Source organism: Solanum dulcamara, chromosome 1 (genome assembly GCF_947179165.1).
Source record: "Solanum dulcamara chromosome 1, daSolDulc1.2, whole genome shotgun sequence".
NCBI lineage: Eukaryota > Viridiplantae > Streptophyta > Magnoliopsida > Solanales > Solanaceae > Solanum > Solanum dulcamara.
Window position 1 is genome coordinate 82,746,964 of NC_077237.1, and position 25,929 is coordinate 82,772,892.

The window sequence follows — 25,929 nt, forward strand, 5'->3', positions numbered from 1 at the left end:
GGTGATGGTTGGCCGGCGGCCAAATCGGCCATAGTTTTTTTTAGGTTAAAAAAAAAAACCTAGATCTGTTTGAGGACAACCCCTATTTTTGGTTTACTCAATAACTTTCTATGGTTACGAAAGAATACTTTAGTAACTTTCACGATTTTATGCAAAGTCGAGCTTATGTTGTTCTCTAAACAGTACCAAATTCCATGAATTCTGCATCATTCTACATTGCTAGCAAAGTCTCAATAAAACAGTTATAGTTACTAATTAGACACTTCTTCATCGCGCCATTTCCAAAAACCAAATGACGATCAAAATAAACACTAATTTTTAACTTCTAAACTCAAATTCAGTTGAACGGAAATCTTTTTAAATCAAACTATACAGAGAGAAAAAGGGGTAGTCCGATGCACAAAGCAACTCATGTTAGCAGGGTTTGGCAAAAGGCCACAACCCGCAACCACATCAATTCAAATAGATGGAAAGAGGATGAATTTAGAACATTTACGATATACATAAATATGACTTTTAACTTGGCTTCAGTTGACTATGACCTCTAACTTTACTAGTGCACAAGTAGATACTTTAACTATCCAAAACTTGAATAAATAAAACACTCGTACTACATGGCAATTTTGTGTCCTACGTGGCATCCTACGTATATTATGTTACGTAGGACACATGTGTCTACTTGTTTAATTTTATACAAGTTTAAGTGTCTACTTATGCATACCCAAAGTTAGAAGGCATAGATGTCAGCTGAAGACAATAAGGGTAACTTTGGGTCATTTTTCATTTTTTTTCTATGTTATAATGATATTGTTTGTTTAATTGACAAATATAGGCAAATGTGCACCAACTTTCAACGGCGAGGGCATAATTGACCCCAACTTTATACGGAGGGAAAAAGTAGATCATTTCGCAAATCATAGAGGCAATTTTGGACCTTTCTTCACAATCGTGATGCAGTGTGAAAGATTTTAGCAAATGAAATTTCATAATTTTACAGTGCTAAATGTATGGGTATTTGCAGTGATAAACTCTTTGGCTTTTTGCTAAACATAGGACATGATTACAAAATTTTGAACTATTACAGGTCCAAAAGTCCATTTTACATGGGTGACAGAATAAAAAGAAGAGTAAAAATGAACCATGACTCAAAGGTTGTCACCTCACATCTATTTTCCAATATATCTTCAGAGCTCTAAACGGCAATGATATGTTAATAGGTAGTGGACAGCTCTTACCTTGTTCTGCTTTTTAGAACAAGTAGGCATTTTCACATAATCTAAGCAGGAGTCGTCGAGGCTGCAATTGGCAGTCCCACTTTACATCCTAAAATCATATTTGTTTTACTGTTATCAAGTTCTGCTACTCTTGCTCGTAAGGTGATGTTTCGCTTGAAGAATCACTGTCAAATGTGGCGTTTGCACTTGGCGATGAGGGAAGTGAATCTTTATGAGAAGATAAACCTGGAAAGGAATAGTGGATCAGCAAAACAGTCACTGATACTCAGTGTAGCATGGAGGTTACAATATTTGATATTAGGGAAAATGGCTAAAATGACGCCTATACTACGGCTGGATTTGTAGTAACACAATTATACCTTATGGGGTTACTACGACCCCCCTGGATATTTTTAAAGCATTTCTTTGACATTTATTGGGTGAGCTGAATAACAAATCAAAGCTTTGTTATTTTATTTGTACGCACGTGCTGATAAAAAGGCAAAAACACAAAGGGGTTCGGTTGTCATCACTCATTTACACTCTTCGAACAAAAGAAAAACGGAAACCCTCTCCTTCACACTTCAATTTTTCCATGAAGAAATCACTTGAATCTCTTGGAATTTAATCTCGTGAATCACTATATTCTTCCATAATCGAGTTTTGGCTTGTGTCACGGCGGATATATGCCAAAAAATGCTTTAAGAAAGTATTCAAGGGGGATAATAGATCCCCCGTAAAGTATGAGTGTGTTACTGCAAACCCGGTCATAGTTTAGTCGTCATTTTAGCCATTTTCCCTTGATATAATGTTATCCTCATGAAAGACAGAAGGCCCAATATGCAAAAAGAGAACATTCGAATGTCAGAGATCAACCAACCTTTTGCTCCTCTAGGACGGAACTTCTTTGTATGTCGTCTAATCAGCTTCTTGGCCTTTGTTATGGTTAGTTGTCTGGCAAAGGGAGAGAAATCAGCCTCACCTTCGCTCCAGTCAGCGTGCAAGTCATCTTCTTCACCCCTCATTGTCCGAAGCACGAAAGCCTTAGCCTTTTTACGCTGAGAATTAAAAAGGCCTTTCACTGAGGTGACAAAACCATCACCTGCACCATCAGTGGGACGCTTAGGCCAGGATAACGGATTCTGCTCAGATTTTTCAGCTGAACCACCATCACTATCACTGAGATTCAGATCAATATTGGGAACACCAGAAGGACCGGCTTCCTTTTGGTTGTTTGCTTTAAACTTCTTTCCCTGTATTAAAATTAACAGACATAGGCCAGAGTTAAGCTTTAAGAACCCCCTGAGGTAATCTAACAGTCTCAGATACTTATCACAGAAGAGGGGTGGTTGTAATGTAGCTACATGAACCAGAAGCTGAAAACATTGATTTAATATTGGCTAGGCAATGAGAAGTTAAAAATAAATTCCAGGGATTATAACCTGCATTCCCGTTACTGATTTAAGAACTCCCCAGATGATATGCTTCCTAACTCGTGAGAATAATCTCTGCCAGGTCCCAGTAAATTCAACACGATGGAATGTATCCATCAGCAGTCTCATATCACCCACAGCAAATCTCGATCCTTCATAAGTAATTTGTAACTCAACCTAACCCATGCATAAATAAGAATGAGTTAGTTAAGGAACTAACAAATTTACAAAACAAACACATAATGACAAAAAATTGACTAACTTGACTAATCTTGATATTATGGAACTCTCTCATTCTTCGGGGCCTAGATTTTTTCTCGTCATGTGCCTTCCCCACCTTTTTCTCCTCGTTAGAACGACCAGATTTAATTAATTTCGATTCCTTGAATTTGTTTCTGTTAGCTTCATCTGGATGCTCAATACTTGCAAGGGACCCACTTTTGGAAGAAGAAACACTTGATGAGTGCATTTGCAGTACAAGTTCATTAGCAACAGATTCAGCTACATTTTCTTCCCAGTTTCTGTCAAAGGAGGACGTTCGTCTTAGCTTAGGGGCCACAACACTAGCATTAGCTTTTTGGTTCTTTGTTGCCTGCACACATTCAGCCCACAAAACTCATTTGTCGAAAAGGATATGCTCGAGAATTGTTTGGTTAGAGATTAAGCAAGTATACTGGAGAACTTGCCCATGTCTGTAAAATAAACTTGAATAAAGAGGACGCACGAAGCACAGTTCACTCCACCGTCTGCTTCCATTAGTTAGCAAGATGAATAAGCAAACAACAACCAGCTTAAGGAATCAGAGACTCACCTGGGATAAATCACCATAAGAGGAAGACTGAGAATCTTTAGGTAAATGGCTACTTGACACTGGTGCTTCCTGCACTGAAGAGCCTTTTTTTGCACGCTTGGCACCAGCAGTAGTTGAAACTTTCCATACTTCCTACAAAAAAAAATGTTTTGAACATTGTCTTGTCACATAATCAAAATATCACATGGGTTAAAAATCATTGTGTAGTACAACTGATAAATGGGACCTGAGACACACCTGCCGCCTGTGGGAGTCTTGTTCCTCTTCTGGAAAAAAATATGCCCACATCATGCTGTACATTGACTCAGTTAGATGTATCTTTAAGGGGTATATTTCCACCTACACAAAGGAAAACTCTAAACAGGTTATAAGAAGAATTATCACAAAAGACAACAAAAGAATGCAAAAGGATTGATCTCTTAGAACTGTCCTAATGCAAAGATCTAATGAATAATTCAATGAGATAAATTTAAGTTCCGGACTATGTGACATCTTCTCAAGAAAAGAAATAACTTAAAAGGTTCAATATCTTTCTCAAAAAGAACTATTATTACCTGCAACAGTTCAATGGTAGAGTTTCCGTCTTTCGGAGCCCCCTGTTTAGCATCTACCCGGACCATCACTTTTCTGAGGTAATGACAAGTAAAGATAGTATGATAACAATGCAATGGAACAAGAAAAAACAACATTATGATTTCTAAGAACATTGCTAGGTAAGCTACCAGTCCTCCCATTAGCAGATTTTTCAATTTTCATCTAATGATGCTTCTCTTTTTCCTTTTCAATATGGATGTGGTGACCAAAAAAAAGAAAAGAATTTTATGCAATGAAAGCCTAGTGGTTTTCAGAAGACATCGACATTAAGCCAAGTGTTGATACTCTTAATTCTAGGTAGAAGTAAAAGAGAGCTCTGTCTTGCCTTTGCCACACAAACTCGATGAATTAGACAGGAATCGAACACCAACTTTAACTAGGTTTCAGATAATAAGGTATACGGAGCTATTACAAGAGGACAGTTGTAATAATCAAGTACGTTCTGTTACTAATCAAATCATGTACACAGACGTAATAATGGGTAAGTACTTTGGCCAAAACTAATTGCCCAAATATGGAATAATTGAGTACTAGGACCAGATTTTGTTCAATTAAGTGCAAGATGATGGTTACAGGGCATGGATTAAGTGCAAAAGGATAAGCATAACAGATCAGGACATGACAGCCAATTAAGGGCATGAGACACTGTTCTGCGGACAGGAAAAATATGTTTCAGGTACTAGAGAAAAGCTGTAAATGAGGACATGTCCTGATGGAACATTATCTTCAATTCAGGAAAAGGATTACAGTGATAAAAGCTCATTAGACATACATACATAGCCATAAAACAGAAAGACTCAATCAATCAGTGGATTACACATGAGTCTGATAGTCCACATGGTAGTAGTATCTGGAAAGCTATCAGGATCCAATGGCAGGAGTTCTGGGGTAAGTGGAGATTTCTGAGGATGATGGAAGGAAGACGGCATTCTGGGAAGATCATTGTATTGGACAGAGCAGTTTAAAGGCCACTAATCCTGTACTATTTTCAATTTGTCCCCAAAGTAATGCTAGTATCAATCAAATGTGTAATCATCAAGGGTGGAACTTAAATTTTAGGAGGGCTCTTAATGATTAGGAAACTGAAATTGTTGCTGCAATGTTACAGTTGTTAGAATCCTTTAATGCCATAAATGAGAGACCAGACAGTCTCTGATGGAAATGTAATACCAAAGGTACCTTCTCAGTCAAATCTGCTTATTGGTACCTAAATCAGAGAGGCCCAATCAAGTTAAATTGGCATTGGAAGGAAGTTTGGAGGGCAAAAATCCCTATGAAAGTCTCATGCTTTATTTGGCTGGTGATCAGGAAAGCTTGTTTAACACAAGACAAGTTACAAAGAAGAGGTCGTCATATTTGTTCAAGATGTCTATTAATTGGGCAGACTGCTGAAAATAATGAGCATCTCTTTTTACCTTGTAAGACAACTACAAATCTGTGAAACATGTTCTTTTGTATTTTGGGTGTCAAATGGGTTATGCCTGGATCGACATTGGGTCTTCTTAGCTGCTGGAAGAGTGTGGGGAAAAGAAGTGGAGATGAAGATTGGTATATATGGTGGATAATTTGGAAAGAAAGGAACTCAAGACAATTTGAAGACATTAGCAGTCCTATCCAGAAGATTAGGATGAACTGTCTTAGTCTACTTCTTTTTTGGTGTAAACAGAATATGTGGGGCGATATAGGAAAATTAGTAGATTTAATTGGCAATTTATAAGTTTTCATCTTTTGAAAAGGGGCTCCTGTTTTGTTTGCAAGTATATTTTTGTAAAGTTCTTAACTTAGCATTTTTTTCATGTGCTAAGTTATGGTTTAATACAATCGGTTACCTTTGACTCAAAAAAGAAACAACAGAAAGATTCAATTAAGGCACCAACCAGCAAAAGGAGAAATGCACAAACAAGATGCATGACTAATAATGCAAGAAGGAGAACAGAGATGAAAAGAAACAAAAAGAGCAGCATTACTTTCCCCATTCTGGAGGAGGATTCCATGCTGATAGAAGCATATCTGACTTGGCATTCGGCAGGCAGTTTCTCATAACAAAGCACTTTATTGTGAACTTAGCAATCCCAATATCTTTGTAATCCCGGTCAAAATCATATATCTGCATTGAGAAATGGAAAATAAAATATTTTGATTCAAGTGGTTCCATGTGAAAGAAACTACATTCAGTTCTGATAACAAAAAATATCAGAATTGAAGATTACAAAACAGCTAAAAAGGACAAGTAATCACTTTTTCCTGGTCAAATGCATTACTAAAATCAAAAGAGCTTCAATAGCAAGAGAATACCCTCACCTAAGCCCTGATCTTCTTAGCCAGAACTTTACTGTTCAAATGTAAGTGTCCTGGTCTGAACTTTGCTAACCTTTTTTCTAATAAGAACCCATAAGTTGGGTGTCTTTATTGATAGCGAACAAAGCTACATAGTAGGAGGATATAGCTGGCAAATATTCAAGCACCAGAATAGGGAAAGAACCATTCTTTTACATTTAACTGACACCGAGTCTTGAAATTATATGTGCACTAGGCACTGCACTTTCATAAAGAATCCATGACATGCAGTGGACTGAGGGCTCTCCTCTTGTGGACCTAGCAGCTTCAAAATCATGGAGGTGCAAAAGACCACCCAGAATGTTTCTCTGCCTTGATTCGAAAAGATGGAACTTTGCTTACTTGAACCTTATTTCTAATGCAGATGTCTAGGTAAAGTAGTGTATTGGAATATATCCTACATTGAATAGACCAGCTAAAAATGATTCGATCATGCTATAGCAGTAAATCAAAAGCCTAGATGATGACTCACATCTGACTAAGGAATGATTTGTTTAGATTAACAAAAAAATTCATAGTTCAGAATGTTCTCTTTGCCACAAGTTTTGCAATCTCCAACTTGTGGATTAGTATGTAGTTTTCCAATATTTTTTGCCGTTCGTTATGGGGAAAGAGGGTTTTCACATTTTTCACAAAATTGCCACCTTTTGGAATAGAAGACCAACCTCAGCATGACGCAGAGTGCAAAACCCTAAGTTATGGAGTGTTTAACAGTACATTACCTGATTTGGGAAATTTCTAACTTCTAGAATAATCAAAAGATTTAGCTGCTAGTTCACTGTAGAACAGTGGTACAGTTTAGACTACTTTGATTATCTTCTGTTTATTGGGCGGAAGCAGAAAGGAGGTCCTGAACTAATAAGAGAACACAAAGGATTAGTTCACTGACAAACAAATACCAGACTCCCAAGCCAGCAGTTTCTACATAACAATTCATTTTGTTGCAGAATTTCAGTATTCCCTGTCAGCTGACTAGTGTGACATAAAAGCCTACTGATGAAAGATATGCATATTTTTTAACTGGTATCTCCTCAATAGAGAACCTCCATGGGAATTTCAGCCTAGGAAAGATTGAACCAAACATGATGAAATTATATAGAGACTCACCATGTCATTTATTTCAGCTTCACCAAATGATTTACCATCCACAAGCATACTCCAGACCACTTTATTAATTTGCAAAGAGATGCGCATAGCGCAAGAAGGACTTTTGTTTTTTTCTTTCTCCATCAACCGTAGCTGTGCCGCCTTCTGTAATGCCATTCTTAGAGAAGCAGATGAAACTTTTCTAGATTTTTTAGCATTTATCAGATCTTTCTTCAGTTTTTGCACCTGTAGACAGTCAACATAAGAAGCCTTCACTTTAATAGACCTCCTATTTAGTATTGTAATAAAATTTGTACAATGACCAATGACCGCCTGCCTTTCAGCCTTGGCATTCTGTTCCAAACAACCAGTAGTGTGACCCGTCTGTGTTTAAAACAACCGATGACACTAGTGACCACTCATGGTGAATCTACTAGAGACGAGGGACCAAACATGCAAATCATCATAACTAGGGTAAATTCCCCAAAGAAACTAGCTGCTAGGTTGAATACTGGGGTGCATTTCGAAAAAATGAATCGAAAGCAAACCAGCCAATTGTTATTAGGATTAACATAAGTTGGCCGCAAATGGAGTGTGCTTCAATATAACCGAATAAAGAGTTACACAGTAAGGAAAAGTAGTGCATGAATTAGATTGTAAGAGAAAGAAATTTAGAAATTTAATATAAGAAAACTAGCCACTTAAGCGGAACTAGAAACCTAAAACTGCAACTTTGCATCTTAATCAAAATCTTAAATCAGTTTTAGTACCTTTTTTTTGGATAAGGTCAAAGTTTTAGTACTTGCTTTAAAAAAATTTCCACTTCATATTTCAATTAGTTACAGTTTTCCAATTATTATGTTCATATAATTGCTATTTCTCTTTATAGTTACCTTTTCTGCATAACATAGGTATGTTTTATTTTTTTCTTCACTGCATCTTTCATTACTAAAGCTCACGCTTTAATTTTCTTTTCGTATAAAGCCCCAATAGACCTTGGGAACTTTTATATGTTTTTCGCCTTTGACAACACTGTTATTTCAGAAAAAAAAAGGTCGGGGACTTGTACCACATTCATAAAGGTGAAGGGCTTCAGAAAGTTCCTGTCTTACCAATATGGACCTTCCACCACTAATAATCCAGAGATCACCCTCCTTTACGGGGCCCGGGTCCGTGGAAACATCAGTACAAAGAGATAATTTCCTAATATCTTCCTGGATCAACTTCTGCGCTCGTGCTTTATGTTCAAGGTCCACTCTTGCTAATTCTACCTCTTCCACTCCATCAGGAACGACTTCATCAACCTCTTCTTCTTCGTCTTCATCACCACCTTCTGAATATGACAAACTAACTTTTCGAGGCCTGAAGTAGCAATCTCAATTAGCTTAGTTGAAAACTTAATATAAAATGATGATTTGGAAGCAACTGTCCTAAAATCCAAGTATTTATAGGAACAAAATAAGATAGATGCCACTCCCACATAAGCAAGTTAAATCTGTAAGATGTTCAGTAAAAATTAATGACACATTTTAATAGGTGTCCGTACTTTGGAGCCCGAGCAAGGAGAAGATTGGTCAACACATCTATCATAACTTGAAATTGGCGAGACGTCATTGCTGCTGTTATGTTGTGTGAATTGAATGACAGTTCCTTCAAGGGTTTCACCTGGATAGAACATTATCATAATTGAGAATCAAACAAAAGATAGTACACTTGTGATCCCATGAAACAATGTCAACAGGTTGTCACAGATTCAGAAACCAAGCATACCTTCAACTGTGTGGTTCCGCTTTTATGTCTAGTGTAGCGGAAATACATATCGCAAGGCATAAACACTCTTTCAAGTAGTGCTCCAGTGCGTTTAACTTTAGGTGAGCATCTACGAATTTTAGGGAGCCACTGCAGTCCAGCCCCTGGATCTACATCAGTTGGGGCAACATGTGCCTGTACCTGTTCTAACATCACAGACAACTCCATGCGATTCCACGTCATTTGTGGTTGAGACTCAGGAATTTGGACACCTCCTCCACCAAGAGCTTGCTCAATCACTTCGCAACCAATGGAAATAACTGAATGGAACGAACGAGCCAAAACACGACCGCTCACAGCAGCTAACAGAAATCTACCCTGTCAAGGAGCAAGGGTTGTGTAGCATTAGCATAGATGAAAAATCAAAGTATTGCTACAGATTACACATAGATCATCTTTAGACTTTCTTGTATCCGTAGGACTACCAATGTCATGTATGTTGGATTACAAATTTCCCTGAAAATGCTTACATAAGAACTCGGAATCGAACATGGAATTTGTAATGATACATTGATACTTATTCATAAGGCAATTTCTCAGTGTCTTCTAGCATTCAATGCTAGAATAAATCAAACTTGGAAGTTGGAAGCACTTGGGGGAAACAACACACACACTTCCAGTAACTGTACCATAAATTATCTCATATTCATAAATGATAAACCAAGTATTCATCGTTATGCAAGTGTTTCTGCTATTTTCTTTATTAGCAGATATTGTTCCAGGACCTCTGCTAAGTGCATCTCCTTGTTACCAGTAAGAAACTAAGAAACTCTCTCAGCTTTATTGAAAGTTTGTCATGTATGTGAGAGGCATAGTTCCATGCTCGAACGTATTTTAACCGAATATGTCCAAATGTATGCATGATATAATGCATATATAAGCAAAAATATGCAACGGGATATTAAGCCAAATTCCATCAACAAAGTTACTGTGAGCGCTGGAGGATATATCTGATAGTTGTATATAAAAGAAAACAAAAAGGTGCTTGGTTGTGAGGTAGTCCTGACTTGAAATCAAATTTTCCAACACATAGCTGTCGCAGCAGCATAAGGAAACAAGAAGAGTATTAGATGTTGGTTTTTTTTAATAACCAAGAAATCCCTGAGGGTCAACGGGGCATGGTTCACAACTCATTGGTTGATGGGCCCACACCTCTACCTTTCTCCACTAACATATTAGGATTTTTCTGCAACAGGGTTCAACCTGTGACATGCGCTTAACCCACACATCACCGTTGCGCTCTTACCACAAAACCAATTGGACGTTAGTTTTGGTCTAATTAATTTTGATTTTACCATGAAAATTATATCAAGAACTAGTCAAAAGAAAGAAATCTGACATTCAACAACAGAACCTAGTCGACCTAGTCTACACAATAAAACTACATAAAGAGTGAAATGTATACTTCCCACCAGAAAAAGTAGAAGTCTGCAAACCAGATGTATCAACTATTCAAGTTTCGCTCTCAATGGTTCCTAAGACTCAAATTACCATTTGGAAAGGGGAAAAGCTATACTTGTGAAAGCCATAATGGGGATACTGGAAAAAATCAATTAAAAGAACTGAAGACACATTTTGCATTCAAAGAGATTATGAGGTTAAAAGTTGCTCTAAGAGAAGTTTTATGTTCAAATGACAGTGCTCCATCACCACAGGCAAATATGGGAAACATATCGTAGAGATAATGGAGAATGCTCACATTTGAGGTTAAGAGATGGAATCTACAGAAAGTATTTTCTACCTCAAGCCATTAAGCAGTCCTAGAGGAGTACATTTTCTTAAAAGCTTCATGCAGCAAACCCCCAAGTCATAAGAAAAATCAATCAAGATCCAACATTCTCCTTCTTTGCAGGGGAAGGGAGAACTTGAAAATAAAATTGAAAAGAAAAGAAAAAGAAGCTCCATTGTAGAAAAGAGATAAATCATAAATCTTTAGATTCTTTTTTCTTTTGTAAGTACTTAGAGATTGTATAAATTTATGCACTAATTCAGTGCATCAGGCATAATTACAGGTTGTTCGATCCCTATTGAGTCTAGCATTCCATCAACATCACGTTCAATAACCAGATTGCAACAAAAACCTAACAAAAAATGCATCTCTGTCTAAGGTCGTGTATATTTCTCTTTTTGCCTTAAAAAATTCTGTTGTTTCTTTTGAGCCAGACAGTCCACCAAATGGCCTGAGGTATGGTATTCCATGTTTTTAGATATTTCTAACTAAACCCCTGTCAGTTCCAACCTTGCAAGAGCTCAATAATAATTTTGGCATGGTCCAACCCAAATCTTAGGATTCTTATTGTCAGACTGATGATAAAGGGTAGTATATAATACTGTACAAAGTTTAATCTCTTTACATATCTGCTAAATAGCAATGGTGATGAGAAAGTCATAAATATAATAAGGGTGAGAATCAATTTTTTTGTTGTTGAGAAGGTAAGGTGTTTTATATTAAGAATCAGCACCAAGAATGTGTTGTGATAACTGTACAGAAGAAGCACAAAAATACATCTAGCAAAAGTATACTCCTGACTAGGCCAGTCGTGATTCTATCAACTCAAGAATTAATACAGCATCATCCACATGTTCCATTCTACACCAAAAACAAAAGAAAGCTATACCAGGGGCTGGTTACTTATGAAGATAAGCTTTGCATTCTACTTATACCCTCATCACAAACTAATTGATTTGGCTGTATCAATCCTCTATATGCATTACAATATTTTTTGTTGGGTCTTGGATAAGTAAAAAACTTGTTAACCAACTTGAAGGCATTTCTCCTTGTTTTTCCCAATTTAAATAGAACAGATGGTCTTCAACAGACTTATCTCCTTGTGGTTCCTCCATTTTCCATTTCTTAATATGAATGAATGAATGAACGAACTAATCTCCTCTCTCGTCAGTTATAAAATCATCCAACAAATGGATCAAGCAACAGAGAAAGAAAATAAACAAATATTGATAATTAACTGTGAATAATAATGATGAAATAAACTATGAAATTATGACCTAGTTAGTCTTAAAATTAACATTTTCCCCAAGAATGAGTCTTTATCAACTTACATTTGCATCCTCGGAGTGAAGATTGAACTGTGGTTCAATGACATTCACCATAAAATGGCGAGTGCCCTCCCCCTCAGAGTCTTCAGCAATACCAAGTTTTTCTGGTAATAAAGAACAAAAAAGGACAACCCAAGCATTTAGCAGTGAGGAGTTCACCAAAAGATTCTCATGCACATCTCAAAGAGTATGTAAATGTTCCTCTTAATCACATGCACATGCAGCTATCTCCTGTTAGTTCAACAAACTGATTGTCAAAATGTTCCATCAAGTAAGCTGGATAAACCTAATACCTACAGTTACTAGTAAAAAAGTTGTTCCTGCTAGTCAGACTGTAAAATTAGTGAAATGCGTAGCCTAACTTTATAGATATCTACGCACTCCCTTCAGGAAATTGTGGCGTTATGCTTCCATATTCCCCAAAGTAGAATACACATTCCATTCCTAAGTATGACAAGAATTCAAGTTTCAGTTAGAGCTTACCTGTAGAACTAGACTGAGGAGTGTCTGCTTTGATTGCATTTGATGGAGGTGGTTCTGATTGTGATTTTGATGGCCCTGCAGGTTCTGGAGGAGATTTATGGTTATCATCTTGACTCCTTGATAGCCCTGCATCTTGACTGGGAGGAGACTTCTGGTTATCATCTTCGCGTGATTCAGTATTATTAATTACCTTACTCTCCTCCAGCAGCTTTCGTTGGGCGTATTGCCTAGAGGGAGATGGCTTTGAAGGTTCAAAGGCTTTAGATAATCCAGCTCCCCAGGACCGAACAGCATCTCTGATTTCAAGTGTCCACAAAATCTTAAGACCATAGACAAAGATACGTTGACAATTATCTGCTATCACTACATTGTATCCATCATCATCACTTGGGTCAGATCTTGTTTCCTCATCACTTCCACTCCCATTGTCGACCTCAGACCTAACGCAAGTCGTCTCTATATTTCTTCTACCAGCTTCTTGCCATGCCAATAACCTTTCTGGGTCAGCCTTTGGGGATTGCCTTCTGATGGTGAAGTACTCGGATGATAAAAGGAAACCATCATCTTGATGTCTGTCCATGCTGCCACTCCTACTGCTAGGTTTATCATTAGTAGACATATCCAAAAGCGCAGATTGTGAATCTTTTTTAGCCATTTGAACTACTTTTGCAACACTGATGCTATCATCTCTGCTGATAAATGCCTTTGGAATGTGAAGGTCAATTCCTTGGTACACAAGTTCAAGAGGATCACGTACACTCTCAAATGTAAATTTTTGCTTTCCCCGGCCTAAATAAATTTCTAATTTGAACTTTGCCACTGTAATTGTCAGCCCCTTCGCTGGGTCATCATCATATAAAGGCATATGCTTTATACATGTTGGTGTCGAATCAACTCTAAACATAAATTCGGTCATTACTCTATCCATTGACAGATTGCCAGATCTAGGAACTCTTGGAACTCCAAAACGGGGCCATCTTGAAAAGGTCCGCAACTTGTGAGGAGGAATGAAGTTTAAGTTCCAAAATTTGATTAGCCATGCCAAATCATGAGGACCAACCTGTATTGTTGGGGAATTGACTGACCCATTATCTTGCTTGAGAGCACCAGAGGCAGTACCGCTCGAGACACCTTGATTATCCGCAGAGGGTAATTCTGACTGATTATCATCGAAGGGAAGAGAGGGCCTAAGCAAAAGATTCCACCGTAGGGACAGAGACGTTGATCTAAAGGGATCAAAAACTTTTTCACGAGGCACACCTTCAATTGGAAGAGCAAATAAATAATGGTTTAGAGGATTTCCAGAATCACAACCCCATTCCATTATCACTTCAACACTAAAGGCCGGGGCTTCTATGAAAGTGCAAGAAAAGCCACTTGGATGTTTTAAGTTGGCGTTCTTCGACAAGATATCCAAACTGCTTAATAGAATCTTAAAGTCCTTTGCGAAAGCATAAATACGACCATCTGCCTGCTGGATTTCCAAATACCCAGTTGCTACCTTAAGCTTATTGGATTTTTCATAAGGATCAGTAGTGGAAAGAACATTGATTTGAGCCTCACCAAAATATAAGGTGGAGTTCCCATGAATGTAGTTTCTCATTTCATCCCACCATGGCAAGCTCTTTTCCTTTTTAGGTACTGGAGGATCCGGATTTGGATTTCTGATGCTCAAATGGGCCCTACGAAGGGCCACAGTGAAAGCATAGCTGAGATCAGTAAAAGCAGGTTCAAAACCAACTCCATACGAAATTTCTGCTTTCTGAAAATGTAAGGGCAAATCCAAATATGTTTTCATTGGTGGAGTTGTCCCAGTGAGTGATCGAAGCAGACGGACCTTCCTCCATCTCCCAATGAACACATTTTGCTGCATTTGGGGCTGAAAGGGTGTTGCCTGCAATTAATATTGACAAACAAGGTTCACCACTATTCCAGCGTACATCAACAGATTTCCACACAATCAAAAGGCAATTGATGAATAAACCTTTTGAAAAAACTGATAAATAAACTTCTCAAGAGAAAATAAATGAGAAAAAGTTGGACATCTTCTGCTTTAGGATTATCCAATTCCAAGGTGCAAGGATGAACATACAGTTAAATGTTATTATTATCTCACTCAAGATTATTTCACCTAGTAGAATCTTAGTTACAGCTTATGAAATCTTTGCTTATGGATGTCATTAGCGTACGAATGGACCTTAGCAAAAAGAGTTAAAAATACACACGACTCAGGAGTTTGTTGAGCATTAAGTGAACTAAAACACCGACCGAGTGAAAATAGAAGCAGCACTACTCGTCCTTGTAGCCATAACACAACAGAAAGTGAAATTAACAAGACAAAGGCAACACTTAAGACTGCACCATAATGAAAATAATATTTTGATTTATTCCTTAAGAGTGATATAACGCTGTAGTACTATCAAAGCTGATAGCTATGTCATGGTGATTTAACAGGGACTTTACTCATCTGTCACAATTAACATTTCAAGTCATATGGGTCATACTAATATTTCCAGTACTAGAGCAAGTAAAACTGTGCTTTGATTGGCAGAGTTTAAAACATTAGCACTTGCATGTGCAATACTTACGTCTAGTCTCTTCAATTTTTTAGAATGATCAAATGATAGCAGTTACAACAAATTTGGGAGGTCAAATTGAAAACTATTAGATGGAGAATCTCCTACTGTCTACATTATGAGAAGAAGCAACTTCATGTTCACAGCATATTGAGAAAATGAAGTATATAAGTATCACAGGATATCCAGAAACAAAATGGAGCAGACAGCAGATGCAGGAAAAGTTATTTGCCTTTTCATGACCATATATTTTCAGAAAAAGCCATAAGCGGTTGGAGGTCTGAGGAGGATGAAAAAACAAAGAGCTAGAGATTGCACCTGCTGAGCCATTATAAGACGGCCTTCACAACGGCCTGAATTAGCAGCAAGTAGAGGACATGTGTAGTTTCTTATCAGAATAGCAAGAGAACCTGTACGCAAATTGATGTTAGCACCATATAATCGTGAAAATGGGATGCTATGTGCACGACATACTGGATCGAGCTTTTGCAGAAGCTCTATCATCCCTGCATCACCTCCTTCAATTTTTGTCAAGCTTACATCTAATTCAGTAGCAGAAATTGAAAAAAGAGAAGTTCTTGCAGTGCTAAGCTTGAAACCCGCTTGAAATCCTTCAATACAGGCCCCAGATCCTTCTGCCTGAACAAGCTTCTGGCATGCTTGGTAATATGACCTGAATGACTGCTTGTAGATCTTCTCTCGCAGTTTCTGAATGGCTGAAGTATCCTCTACATCAATATCTTCTCCAATAATATTGATCTTGCCATCATCGAGAGGATCATTTCCTTCAGCAGCACTTCCACATTTTCCTCCTTTCGAAATAAGTTCATCAAGAAAGTTTAATCTGACAGCTGATTCACAAGCCCCGTTCTTCCATAGCTGATAATGTTCATCAAGCCATCCCTGTAGTGGTTCTTCTTCAATATCAGCTATGAGCTTCTTTATGCAGAGTCTGACTCGACCAAGTTTTGTTGAACTAATCTTTTTAGCTTTCGGTTTCTCTTCCTTATTGGGAAACATAAGTTTAGTCTTTGCAGCAGTTACGAGCTTTAAAGCTCGAATCATATCCTCAACAGAATCATCAATTGCACGCAACTGCAACCTGTACGGCAGGCATATATGAACATCAAGGGCTTGAATTACCCAATCCCATGTTGTGCCATTCTCAGGTTTTTCATTAGGTGCAGTGCTAGAGGGTTTGGGAATACGAGAGATTTGCATCCTGCTGCTTCTGAATATTCTTGCATCATTGAACTTGAGCATGATCCCTTCAAGAAGCATACCTATCTGAGCATTTTCTGAAAAGATCGACTGCACCTGAACATACAGCTCAACACCATCTCCAACTTCAGCAGATATATTAAGCACTTCCACATCAACAGCAAAAACCGATTCTCTTTTCTTGTGTTGTTTCTCCAGCTTTTGTGATTCCTTGGAGTCTTTGCTCTGCTCGTTATCTTTAAGATCTCCTTCTTTAGAAGGATCCTGAAGCTTCTGATTGTGCACGAGCAACTTCAATTGCAAAGCCAACTCAACCAATGCTATATGCGCATCAGGCTCCCATCTCACCGATATATCGGTAGCACTAAAGAGAGAGCACATCGCAATCTCTTTAAGGCCACCAGATCGTTTCACAAACTTTGTATTCTGCATGTCAAGCAATGTAACTTTAGTTCCAAGGTTTCTATCTTGTAAATGTTCTTGATAGATAGATTTGGCTCTTCCAAGCTCCACTTGTGTTGATTGTTTCTCCTTGTTCATACAAAATTTGAGGTGGGAAATATCAACGGACACAGAATACTTCACTTTTTCTAGCTCATCTGGAGCTGTAGATATTATATTTGCGGTGCGGGGTGTACCATCAGCTAAAACACTAATCACAGTACGACCACCCTGAGATCCGTAGTTGACCCGTTTCGGGTCAGGAACAACAGCATTTTCCAAGCCCACCTCTCCACTTATATTTAAAGAGCACTGTTGTAGATTGAATTTTATTACATGAATCCCTTTTCCTGATGGCTTGGATGATTTCGTTCCCTGAGTAGTTGCTTTCTTACCAGAAACAGAAAAACTCTTCAGGAAACGCTTGAAAGAGAAAGCTGCCGAAATCAGGGATGCGAGGCGCCTATAGGTCAAGTATATACTCATGCCAGTAAAATCAATAGAGAGAACTTTTTTACAGTTAAGACCGTCTTCAGGTGAATCCAGAGTTTTCCTGCCTAAATCAAGACTGACTTTTACTATATGAATTAGTGAAGTGTTTATTTCAACCCTAAACAGGTCCTTTAAGCATTCTTGATGCTCGTCAGACATGTTAAGATTAAATTCAACAATTTCCACTTGCACTGCTGCATCTGCACTTGATGAATTGTTGGAAAAGACATGTAATGACTGAGAACAACCCTACAATTTACAGATGAAAAAGGACAATGTATCATGTTTTTATAATGAAGGACAATGCATCATATTTATGATTTTAAGCAGAAGAGGACAAAATAACATGTCTACAATGAATTGTATTTTACTGATACCAGCCGACGTGCTAATTATCCATGCTAATAGTGATGTAAATTTTTCTGTTAAGTACTTTGCATAGAAGGAGAAACTAATTGAAGTTGAAAACAACACGGCCTTGAATACAAGGGAAGGAAAAGAAAATCAGTTCACACAAAAGCTTACCAACTCCGTGAATCCTTTGTAGCTGAGAAGTTGTAAATTATAGGAAAGAGTTCAAGACCAATATCTTTACCATGCTGATGCAACTACCACCTTAACCCACAAAATTTCAGCAGATCTGTATTTAAATATTTAAGTATTGCATTCTAGCTAAATCATCCAAACAGCTAAAGTAAATTTGTGCAAAAAGCCAGACTCAATTTTTTTTTCTTTGAGCTAGGATCAGTAAATGTTTTCTGTGTGAAGTGAAAACATAAAAAAATTGAGAAGGATCAAAGAGAAGAATTTCGAGTCAGGAACAACATTTCAACAAGAGTCAAAGATGTGTATAAACTACAGAAGTCTTACATGACACAATGGCAAGCCATTAAGATCATAGACCATTATAGTCAATTCAGGGGCAGAAATAGTGGAGGTCCATATGATGGCTTTATGATCAGATGACCTTGATTTTTCACGAGTAGAACTTTCTTCTCGGAGTACCATCTTCTTTTTCTTTGAAGCATGAAGGCGCAGCCAAGGATTTAATCTAGTAATTATGAGCTTGCACCGGGTACCTCCCAGCTTAACACCAATTTCACATCTGATCGGTGAAGCAGGCTGAAAACAAAAGGTTACGAATGATCAAATTGCAGGAGAAGAAATTGACTTAAGAATTACAGAAATAATGAATGCCAAAGGGAAGCATTAAAAAGATGATATACAGCAATACCCATGAATCCTTATAAATGGTGCTGTAGAAGAGCACACATATAGAGGTAAACCCTTAACAAACACAACATATGTTATAGCAGCAACATGCAAAACCATGCAAACATTTCAAATCCTGATAAAGAAAATAAAAATTATGTTTGCAACTAAAACTACAGGAATATTTAGGAACAAACTCCTACAGACCTTGCAGAACTGCCAGCTAATCAACGCGATTACATACAAGAATCATGTGTTAGAAGTTAGCCACTAAGAAACAAAGGTTAAAGAACACGTAAAAAGGACCTAGACCCCTCCCTAGGCATAATTTTCTTCATCATGCTTGGTATTTTGAGGAAGGCAATATCTAATCATCTTAATTACCGTATCAAATTTTGAGGACTTCACTGAGGTACAAATAATATGCCCAAGTTTGTCTTCTCAAGAGTGAAAGAAGAAACTTTACCACGTGGTACAATGTTACCTGTATAGCAGAGTGCCAAAAATACGAAAGCTAAGAAATCGGTACCATTAAAAGCAAGCATTTTACCTCAACTGGAATATAAACTGAAGCGATTATTTCAAGTTTTGATAACTCGAGGATTGATGTGCCAGCATCTTTAAGTAGCTACAGAATAGTAAAGAATCAATATTTAGATAAATAATAGGCAATAGAAATTTTATCGTAAAGAAGAGTTTTAAGGAATTAACCAGGCAAACATACATGAATCTCACTGATCTCCAACTGAACGTGAAGTTGTGTGATTTCTCCAACATCTTCAACCGATTGAGTTTTTGAGCCTTTTAGTTGGATGCCCATAATGCTATTCTCAACCATAAAACCCTCTACTCGGTGCACGAACTTCATATCCACTTTGGGTAAAGTGAAGCTAAGCTATCAAACAAAATACAGTAAGTAGAGTGCTGGTATGCAGTATGTCAATCATGTATTATTTACCAAGCATTGCACGAGATGCTGCCTAATTCACAAGTCACTTCTATTTTAACTGCTAGATAAAAGCTGTTACCCTAACTGCATCTGTTTTTGAGAATAAGGAAATAACTGACCTTTTCTGGAAACATAGAAGCATATTTTTCTCTCATAACAGCCAATGCTGCTGGTTTTTTCTCTGGTTTTTCAGCAGTACCAGATTCATTCATCGGCTTTACAGTAACATGTACAGTTTCAGCACCTTTCTTTTTAAGAAGCAGCTGCTCATTCAGATTAACAGAAATTTCACCATTTCTGATATCCACATTCCTAACAACAATTCCTGCTTCCCTAAATGGAAAGAAACAGCAAAGAGAAGGAATGAGACACAGTAGACATCAGAATAAAAGATCAAAAGTTGGTTTCTCTAAGATCAGATTACATGACTATAGATAGAAATCCCAATGATGGGAAACTATCACGTTAGTTTTGGAGAGAGATGGGACCCGTTATTCAAATGTTCACACATTTGAATAAGTCACGACTAAATGATTTAAATCAAGCATGTGCCTACCATATGAAGTAAAAGAATAGTAGCAAACAGGGTCTATCGGATGATATACTTCCCGTCTAATCTAACAATGAGAAGTGAGAAGATCTAATTAAGTTGATTGTTTTTATGCCCCAAAACTTTATCGTTTCAAAAAGCTGGTTGTTGTTTAAATAACTGGTGAACCTTTTATCTAGCAAAGCCAAGAAAAACTTGTCCCCTTCATGCAGGACATATTTAAGTTAAAAGGTCAAATATTGTTCCAATGTCACTTTCAAGCACAGTGTGCATGATATAGCAACTCTAGCTCAAACCTGTTTATGATAAAGTAAGGTGATTTTATTCACAATAACAGCACCAGGAAAGTGCTATTTTTATCGAGCACCAAGAAACTCTAGCCCAAATATTTACATCCCTATAATTGTGTATTTGATTGATTTCAGATATCTACTATCAATCCAATTCCAATGAATTGTGGAACTTCGATCTTACTGCCTTCCTTTTTGTTTCTTGATTGACAATCTACCATCCTATTTTTCCTGTGATTGGGGTTTTAAAAGTATCCTTTTCCTATATAAATATAGGTGGTACATCCTTATAAACAAGAAATTAGGTTCTCCACAATGAAATTTGTCTCTAACCTTTAAGATTTATCAAAGAACTTTTAGGGTGCTAAATCAGCCCCTTTTGACATATCCATGGTTCCCATCAAACAAGAAGACGTGATCGAAGAAAGTTCCTTCTTGCTCAACCTGTATAAGCTCAATTCGTTCTTTCATTCTCAATCTTAATGCAGTTAGATATGGAAAGGGAGCTGTAACTACCTCTACATAAATTGCATGTCGAACAGCTGCTTTCTTAATAAATAAGTTGGGACCACTCATTCTTTACATAAGAATAAGCTTCTAAGGTTTAATTGGACAAAATGACTTGCTTTAGATGAGAAACCAAACAAAGCTCTAGTTTAGCTATTTGCCACTTGTGTACAGCATATTGAGAGTCACCGTTACTCTGTAACATAAGGCATCTTATGTTGTCAGGGAGGAGAACTATTTTCCATCTTTTGGAAATTTAGTTGTAGGAGATGCTTGAAGACTCTACTTCCAAAGAAGACTAAACCATTTTGGTTTACATTTTTATACTTATAAGTTATAACCTATAAAAAGCAAGAATATGTAGAAATAGTTGAGCCAAATGATTATCCTAGAATAGGATTCTCTTGGTTTAAAACATCAAAGGTAATGAGATGGATCGAGCTGTTAGAATGTCATAACACGAATTAATTGAGATGGCCGGCCCAGCGGCAAAGGGTGTTCAAAGTATTCAGAAAGTTGCATGTTCTATCCTTTAAAAAAATAAAAAATAATGGCATGGACATTATGGTACTCTGAAAGCTTATTTTCTGATTTAATGCAACCAGAAAGTATATGCCAACAAAGTCTGTCTCACCATGTACAGGCTAAAAGAGAAGTAACTACAATTGGAATGACAAGAGGGGAGGTGCTATAAATTGTCAGTTACTGAATAGGCTAAGCTACATAAATGATTTTTTTCAAACAATGAAACAATTGAAAAAAGTATACCTATCATGGCCAAACTCACACAAGAGATAAACCTCCTCGCAACTGAAAGGAGCAGAGGTCTTTTCCGTCATGGTTTGTATTGCATGGTTGGCAGGGAAAGATCCACTGTGCACTGATGATTGACCAGAACTGGTTTGTGATTCGCATAAGAGAACAAGAATAGAAACAATGCGAAACTTGACAGACAAGGTTGGCTCTGGTCCACTATCTTTAGATATATCAAGTGTCATTTCTTTAACTTCCAAACCAGCTTTTGGTGTCTACAAAATTTAAAAAGTGAACCAACATGCATAAGAAACAAAAAATATGAGTGGGGAAAAAACTAACAAAATAAACAAGCTAAACATAAGCACAAAAAAGGGAAAATTAAAGAACATGTACATCACAACCAATTAGGAACATACTCAGGTCAAAATGGATGTCCCATTAAGAACAACTTTATATAGCTATCACTGCATCGACATACTACACAAAGGCTACAGCCCATTGCAACACAGTAACTACTTTTGTACATTTCCTTCACTTTATGGGTAATGCATTTCCATGCAAATAAAGCATTAAAAATATTCCACACTACCACTAACTAATGTAGTACAAATTATCCTCTTCTTGGTAGTGCTTTTTAATAATCTGTACCCAAAAATATAAGAAGAGTCTAAAATATTTAATTCAGTGTCCCATATATAACTTTGAAAAAGTAAACAAGAACACATTTTTTCTTTTGGTAGGTAAGATAATTGAATTAGAAGCAGTTAAAGGGGAACCCATGTACACCGGAGTATACCAATAAACCAAAAGTTATATCCAAGCCTCAAAGTACCTATCCCCCAAATATCTCAGATAAGTTATTACAGCAAATGAACCCCTTAAGACAACACTCAGCTCATTGAGGTTCTCGTCATTTTCATATCTTGACATACTAACATTGTTGATCACACCAACTCCAAGCATTTTTTATTCCATTTCTTGTTTTTTCTCTGTTACTTTTTGTTCTTGCCTGCACTCTTAAAGCTACTTCCTTGCAAGCTCTTCTCAGTTTGCACCGACTGAACATTTACCTTTACTTCATATAGTCCCACTATCTCCCCAAAAATGCCTAAAGTTGTAAAATGCTGCCCTCCTGAAACTGTTCTGGCACGCCCTCATGTTTAAGTATAGAACACATCAACACGTTACAATGGCACTCATATAAATTCTTAAATATTAGCCACAAGTTGCAGATTACATAATTCGGGTTAATATTAGTAGGATCTCTATTTTCACATTTATCGCCAAATCTGATAACCCAAAAATTTAATATGTTCCCATCAGCCAATTATGTACTTCAACTGGTTTCTTTTGTTTTTTCTAAATAACGGTATTGTCCGGGCAAGCTTGCACACACTCGACTATTCCACTGGGTACCTTTTATCTCCCACTACCACAGATATCGGGTGAGTCTGCCCACTAAAGCTTAGACAAATGGGAAAAAGCCACCTAGTTTTTGTCTTTGTTGGGATTTGAACCTTGATCTCCAAGTATACTTCAACTGATTTCTTGTATGCATTACAATTCGAATCCTACTATGATAAGTTGAACAGAAAGGAAGTAGTGCACGCTACAAGCAAAATCAATTAATATCCTTGTTTTGTTATTACCGCTCACACATAAAGAAAAAATCTCAGTGACTCAAAAGATTATACAAATATTGTAATAAGTATTTTCAGCATGAACAATCACAAAAGTCATAAATTTGACAAAAAGATAACTGCAAAAGCAACATCCATTGGAGTTTTTGGTGCAACAATATGGTGGAAGAAAAGGCAAGTAAAACAATAATCATAAACACCAAAAAGATCCAAGTGTGATGATTGGAATCAGGCTTACCTTTACAACCGTCTCAGTTATAGAAACCGACAAGAACCTGGCTATATTAGTTACAATCATCCACTTTCCTCTACCTAATTTCCAAGATTTACGAGATCTTGTTCTCTTTGAGCTTGTTTTCTTTGAGCTTTTACTTGAGGCCCTCGTTACAACTTTTAGTCCACATATTAACAGATGTAGTTTAGGATCCCTGGAAATCAAACCAGCCCCGATCTTAACCAAGGACTGTCGAATACTGAGTCTGACTTCGCTGATGGATATGCTCTCAACAGCACCCTGAAAATTATCAGTTATCGTGATGAGAATAATGATTTAAAGTAACCTATGACTCAGGAATAAATAGAACAACTTGTAGGGATTGTTGTCTTGACAAGTAAACAATCACAAACTTGCAACTCAAGGCCAAAACAGTTATACAGGGTTAAGAATTCCCTTAAGTGTAAGACAGTAGACAAATCACTGTGCACTAGGTGCAAGAACCATCCCGAGTACTGAATAACATACCTTACCACAACATTAATTTCTACATTTGGAACTCAAAGACATAGTACAAAAAATGGCAAATGTTATCTTTAAAATTCTAGATACCCAATTTTTTCCTAATAAATGGAAATGCTTGCTAACAAGGACACTGTTCCAGTAAGGTCATATCCTGGAACTTAGAAGATCTGATGCCAAGAATGCCAAAGTAATCTTCCACGTTCTTAGCTGATTTAAAACCTTGCTTTCTGTCATGGACAAAGCTGGTCAAGTGTACATCACTCTAAGTACTTCAGACAATGTATGCATACACCGAAATAGTGTGAAAAAGCAATCTCTGTTTACACATTATTTAAGGATTTCTGCTACTGAAGTATATTCTTACAGGCAATGATTTATATATCTTAGCAGCAACATTCCCAATAACAACAGAAAACCCAATACTTGGAGAATACTAGGCATTCCGTTCTCCTTCTCCCATTTGTTAATCGTTACAGAAGCAAAAACACACAGAATAACAAAAGGAGTAATAACAACCTTATAGACAACAGACACTTGTGGCTCACAAACCACTTTGAATGAAGAATCCAATTTTTCCAAAGGCACTGGATAGCCAATACTAAATGATTCATTCTAATGAGAAGGCCTTGCCCACAACAGTCCAACTCAAGCTATGATGAAAGAATCATCTCTAGATTAGTTACATGATCTCTGGCAAGTCTTGCCAAAGGGTAGACAGTAGACACCAAGTGAATATGTGCAAGTTTGGAAAATGATGGCTACTAACACTGTGTCAATCAAGGTCTTCAAGAGTATACTATCAGGACAGCAAGTAGCTATGTGAAATTGACAATGTACTAGCCTAATACATCATAAGTTGAGTTGCCTCTGGTATCTCTACCAATACACTTGGCTTGCAAAGAGAAAATGCTTTCCAGGAAAACTATGGTAAATGTTCTTACACTAGAACTAGCAATTAAAGCTTTAAGAATAAAAGTCACATTTCAGATCCTAACATGACAAACATGTCACGGGGAGGAGAATCTCTGTAGGACTTATAATTCCAAAGACATCAGTAGGACCTAGAAGTGGAAGAGCTCCAAAACCTCCTTGAGCAATTGTACAAGAAAAAAATTTTCAATGATGGAACAGGATACATGGAAATGGGAGGGGCATAGCAATTGGCTGTTCACTGTGAGTCATTCTATCATAGATTACATAGGAGCAGGCTATGAGGCTTCCCTCATTCATCTTTATGGATCACAAGACAATCAAGAAAAGTATGCTTCTTATTAAGGCAGTATGTGAAGCTATCCTGCAGCTGAGAACCTGAGAACGGGTAACAAAGCACAAATCAACCGGATGCACCCAAGGGTGTGGCCTAGTGGTCAATGAAGTAGTTTGAGAACCGTGAGTCTCAGGTTCTATTCCCAACTGGCAAAACACACTTGGTGATGTCTTCCCATCTGTCCAAACCTTGATGGGTAGTGTTACCCGGTACGTGTGCTGGTAAAAAATAGCATGTGCCCCATGGAATTAGTCAAAATGCACACAAGCTAGCCCGGACACCACGGTTATCAAGAAAAAAAAGTTCATAACAATTGGTGCTTCATGTGCCAAAAAAAATAATCAGGGAAGGTGGCATAGTAATTGTGAGGTTCAGTTTGGAACCTGGATCCTTTAAGAGCTGTTCCTAACCTGAGCATTCAAAAAGAAAGCACAGAGCATGGGAAGTGGTTCCGCTGGCACTCAT

At 37.4% G+C, this 25,929-nt stretch overlaps 1 protein-coding gene across 1 annotated transcript; it reads right to left on the reverse strand.

The window, feature by feature from the left end:
• Positions 1-962: 962 nt before the first annotated feature.
• LOC129894928 (protein SABRE-like) lies at positions 963-25,929 on the reverse strand. Its single transcript, XM_055970520.1, has 24 exons — positions 25,875-25,929; positions 25,202-25,285; positions 24,621-24,781; positions 23,697-23,972; positions 21,831-22,090; positions 19,835-20,048; positions 19,491-19,661; positions 19,317-19,394; positions 18,425-18,676; positions 15,719-17,803; positions 12,825-14,718; positions 12,345-12,445; positions 9,246-9,602; positions 9,022-9,140; positions 8,588-8,837; positions 7,497-7,721; positions 6,020-6,159; positions 4,013-4,085; positions 3,696-3,797; positions 3,459-3,590; positions 2,910-3,239; positions 2,657-2,824; positions 2,095-2,467; positions 963-1,460 (listed from the first exon to the last, which is right to left on the reverse strand). Exons 1-24 carry the CDS (start codon positions 25,927-25,929, stop codon positions 1,360-1,362), a joined length of 8,001 nt encoding a protein of 2,666 aa, XP_055826495.1. The 3' UTR covers positions 963-1,359.

What these genes read in the sequence shown, in the direction of transcription:
- LOC129894928 (XM_055970520.1), bottom strand. Translation starts at nt 25,929, where the DNA reads ATGAGTGCCAGCGGAACCACTTCCCATGCTCTGTGCTTTCTTTTTGAA. An exon ending in CTTCTATGTTTCCAGAAAAG is followed by an intron (nt 19,662 to 19,834) that starts GTCAGTTATTTC and finishes TTTGTTTGATAG; the next exon opens with CTTAGCTTCACTTTACCCAA. An exon ending in TGGAGATCAGTGAGATTCAT is followed by an intron (nt 19,395 to 19,490) that starts GTATGTTTGCCT and finishes ACTATTCTGTAG; the next exon opens with CTACTTAAAGATGCTGGCAC.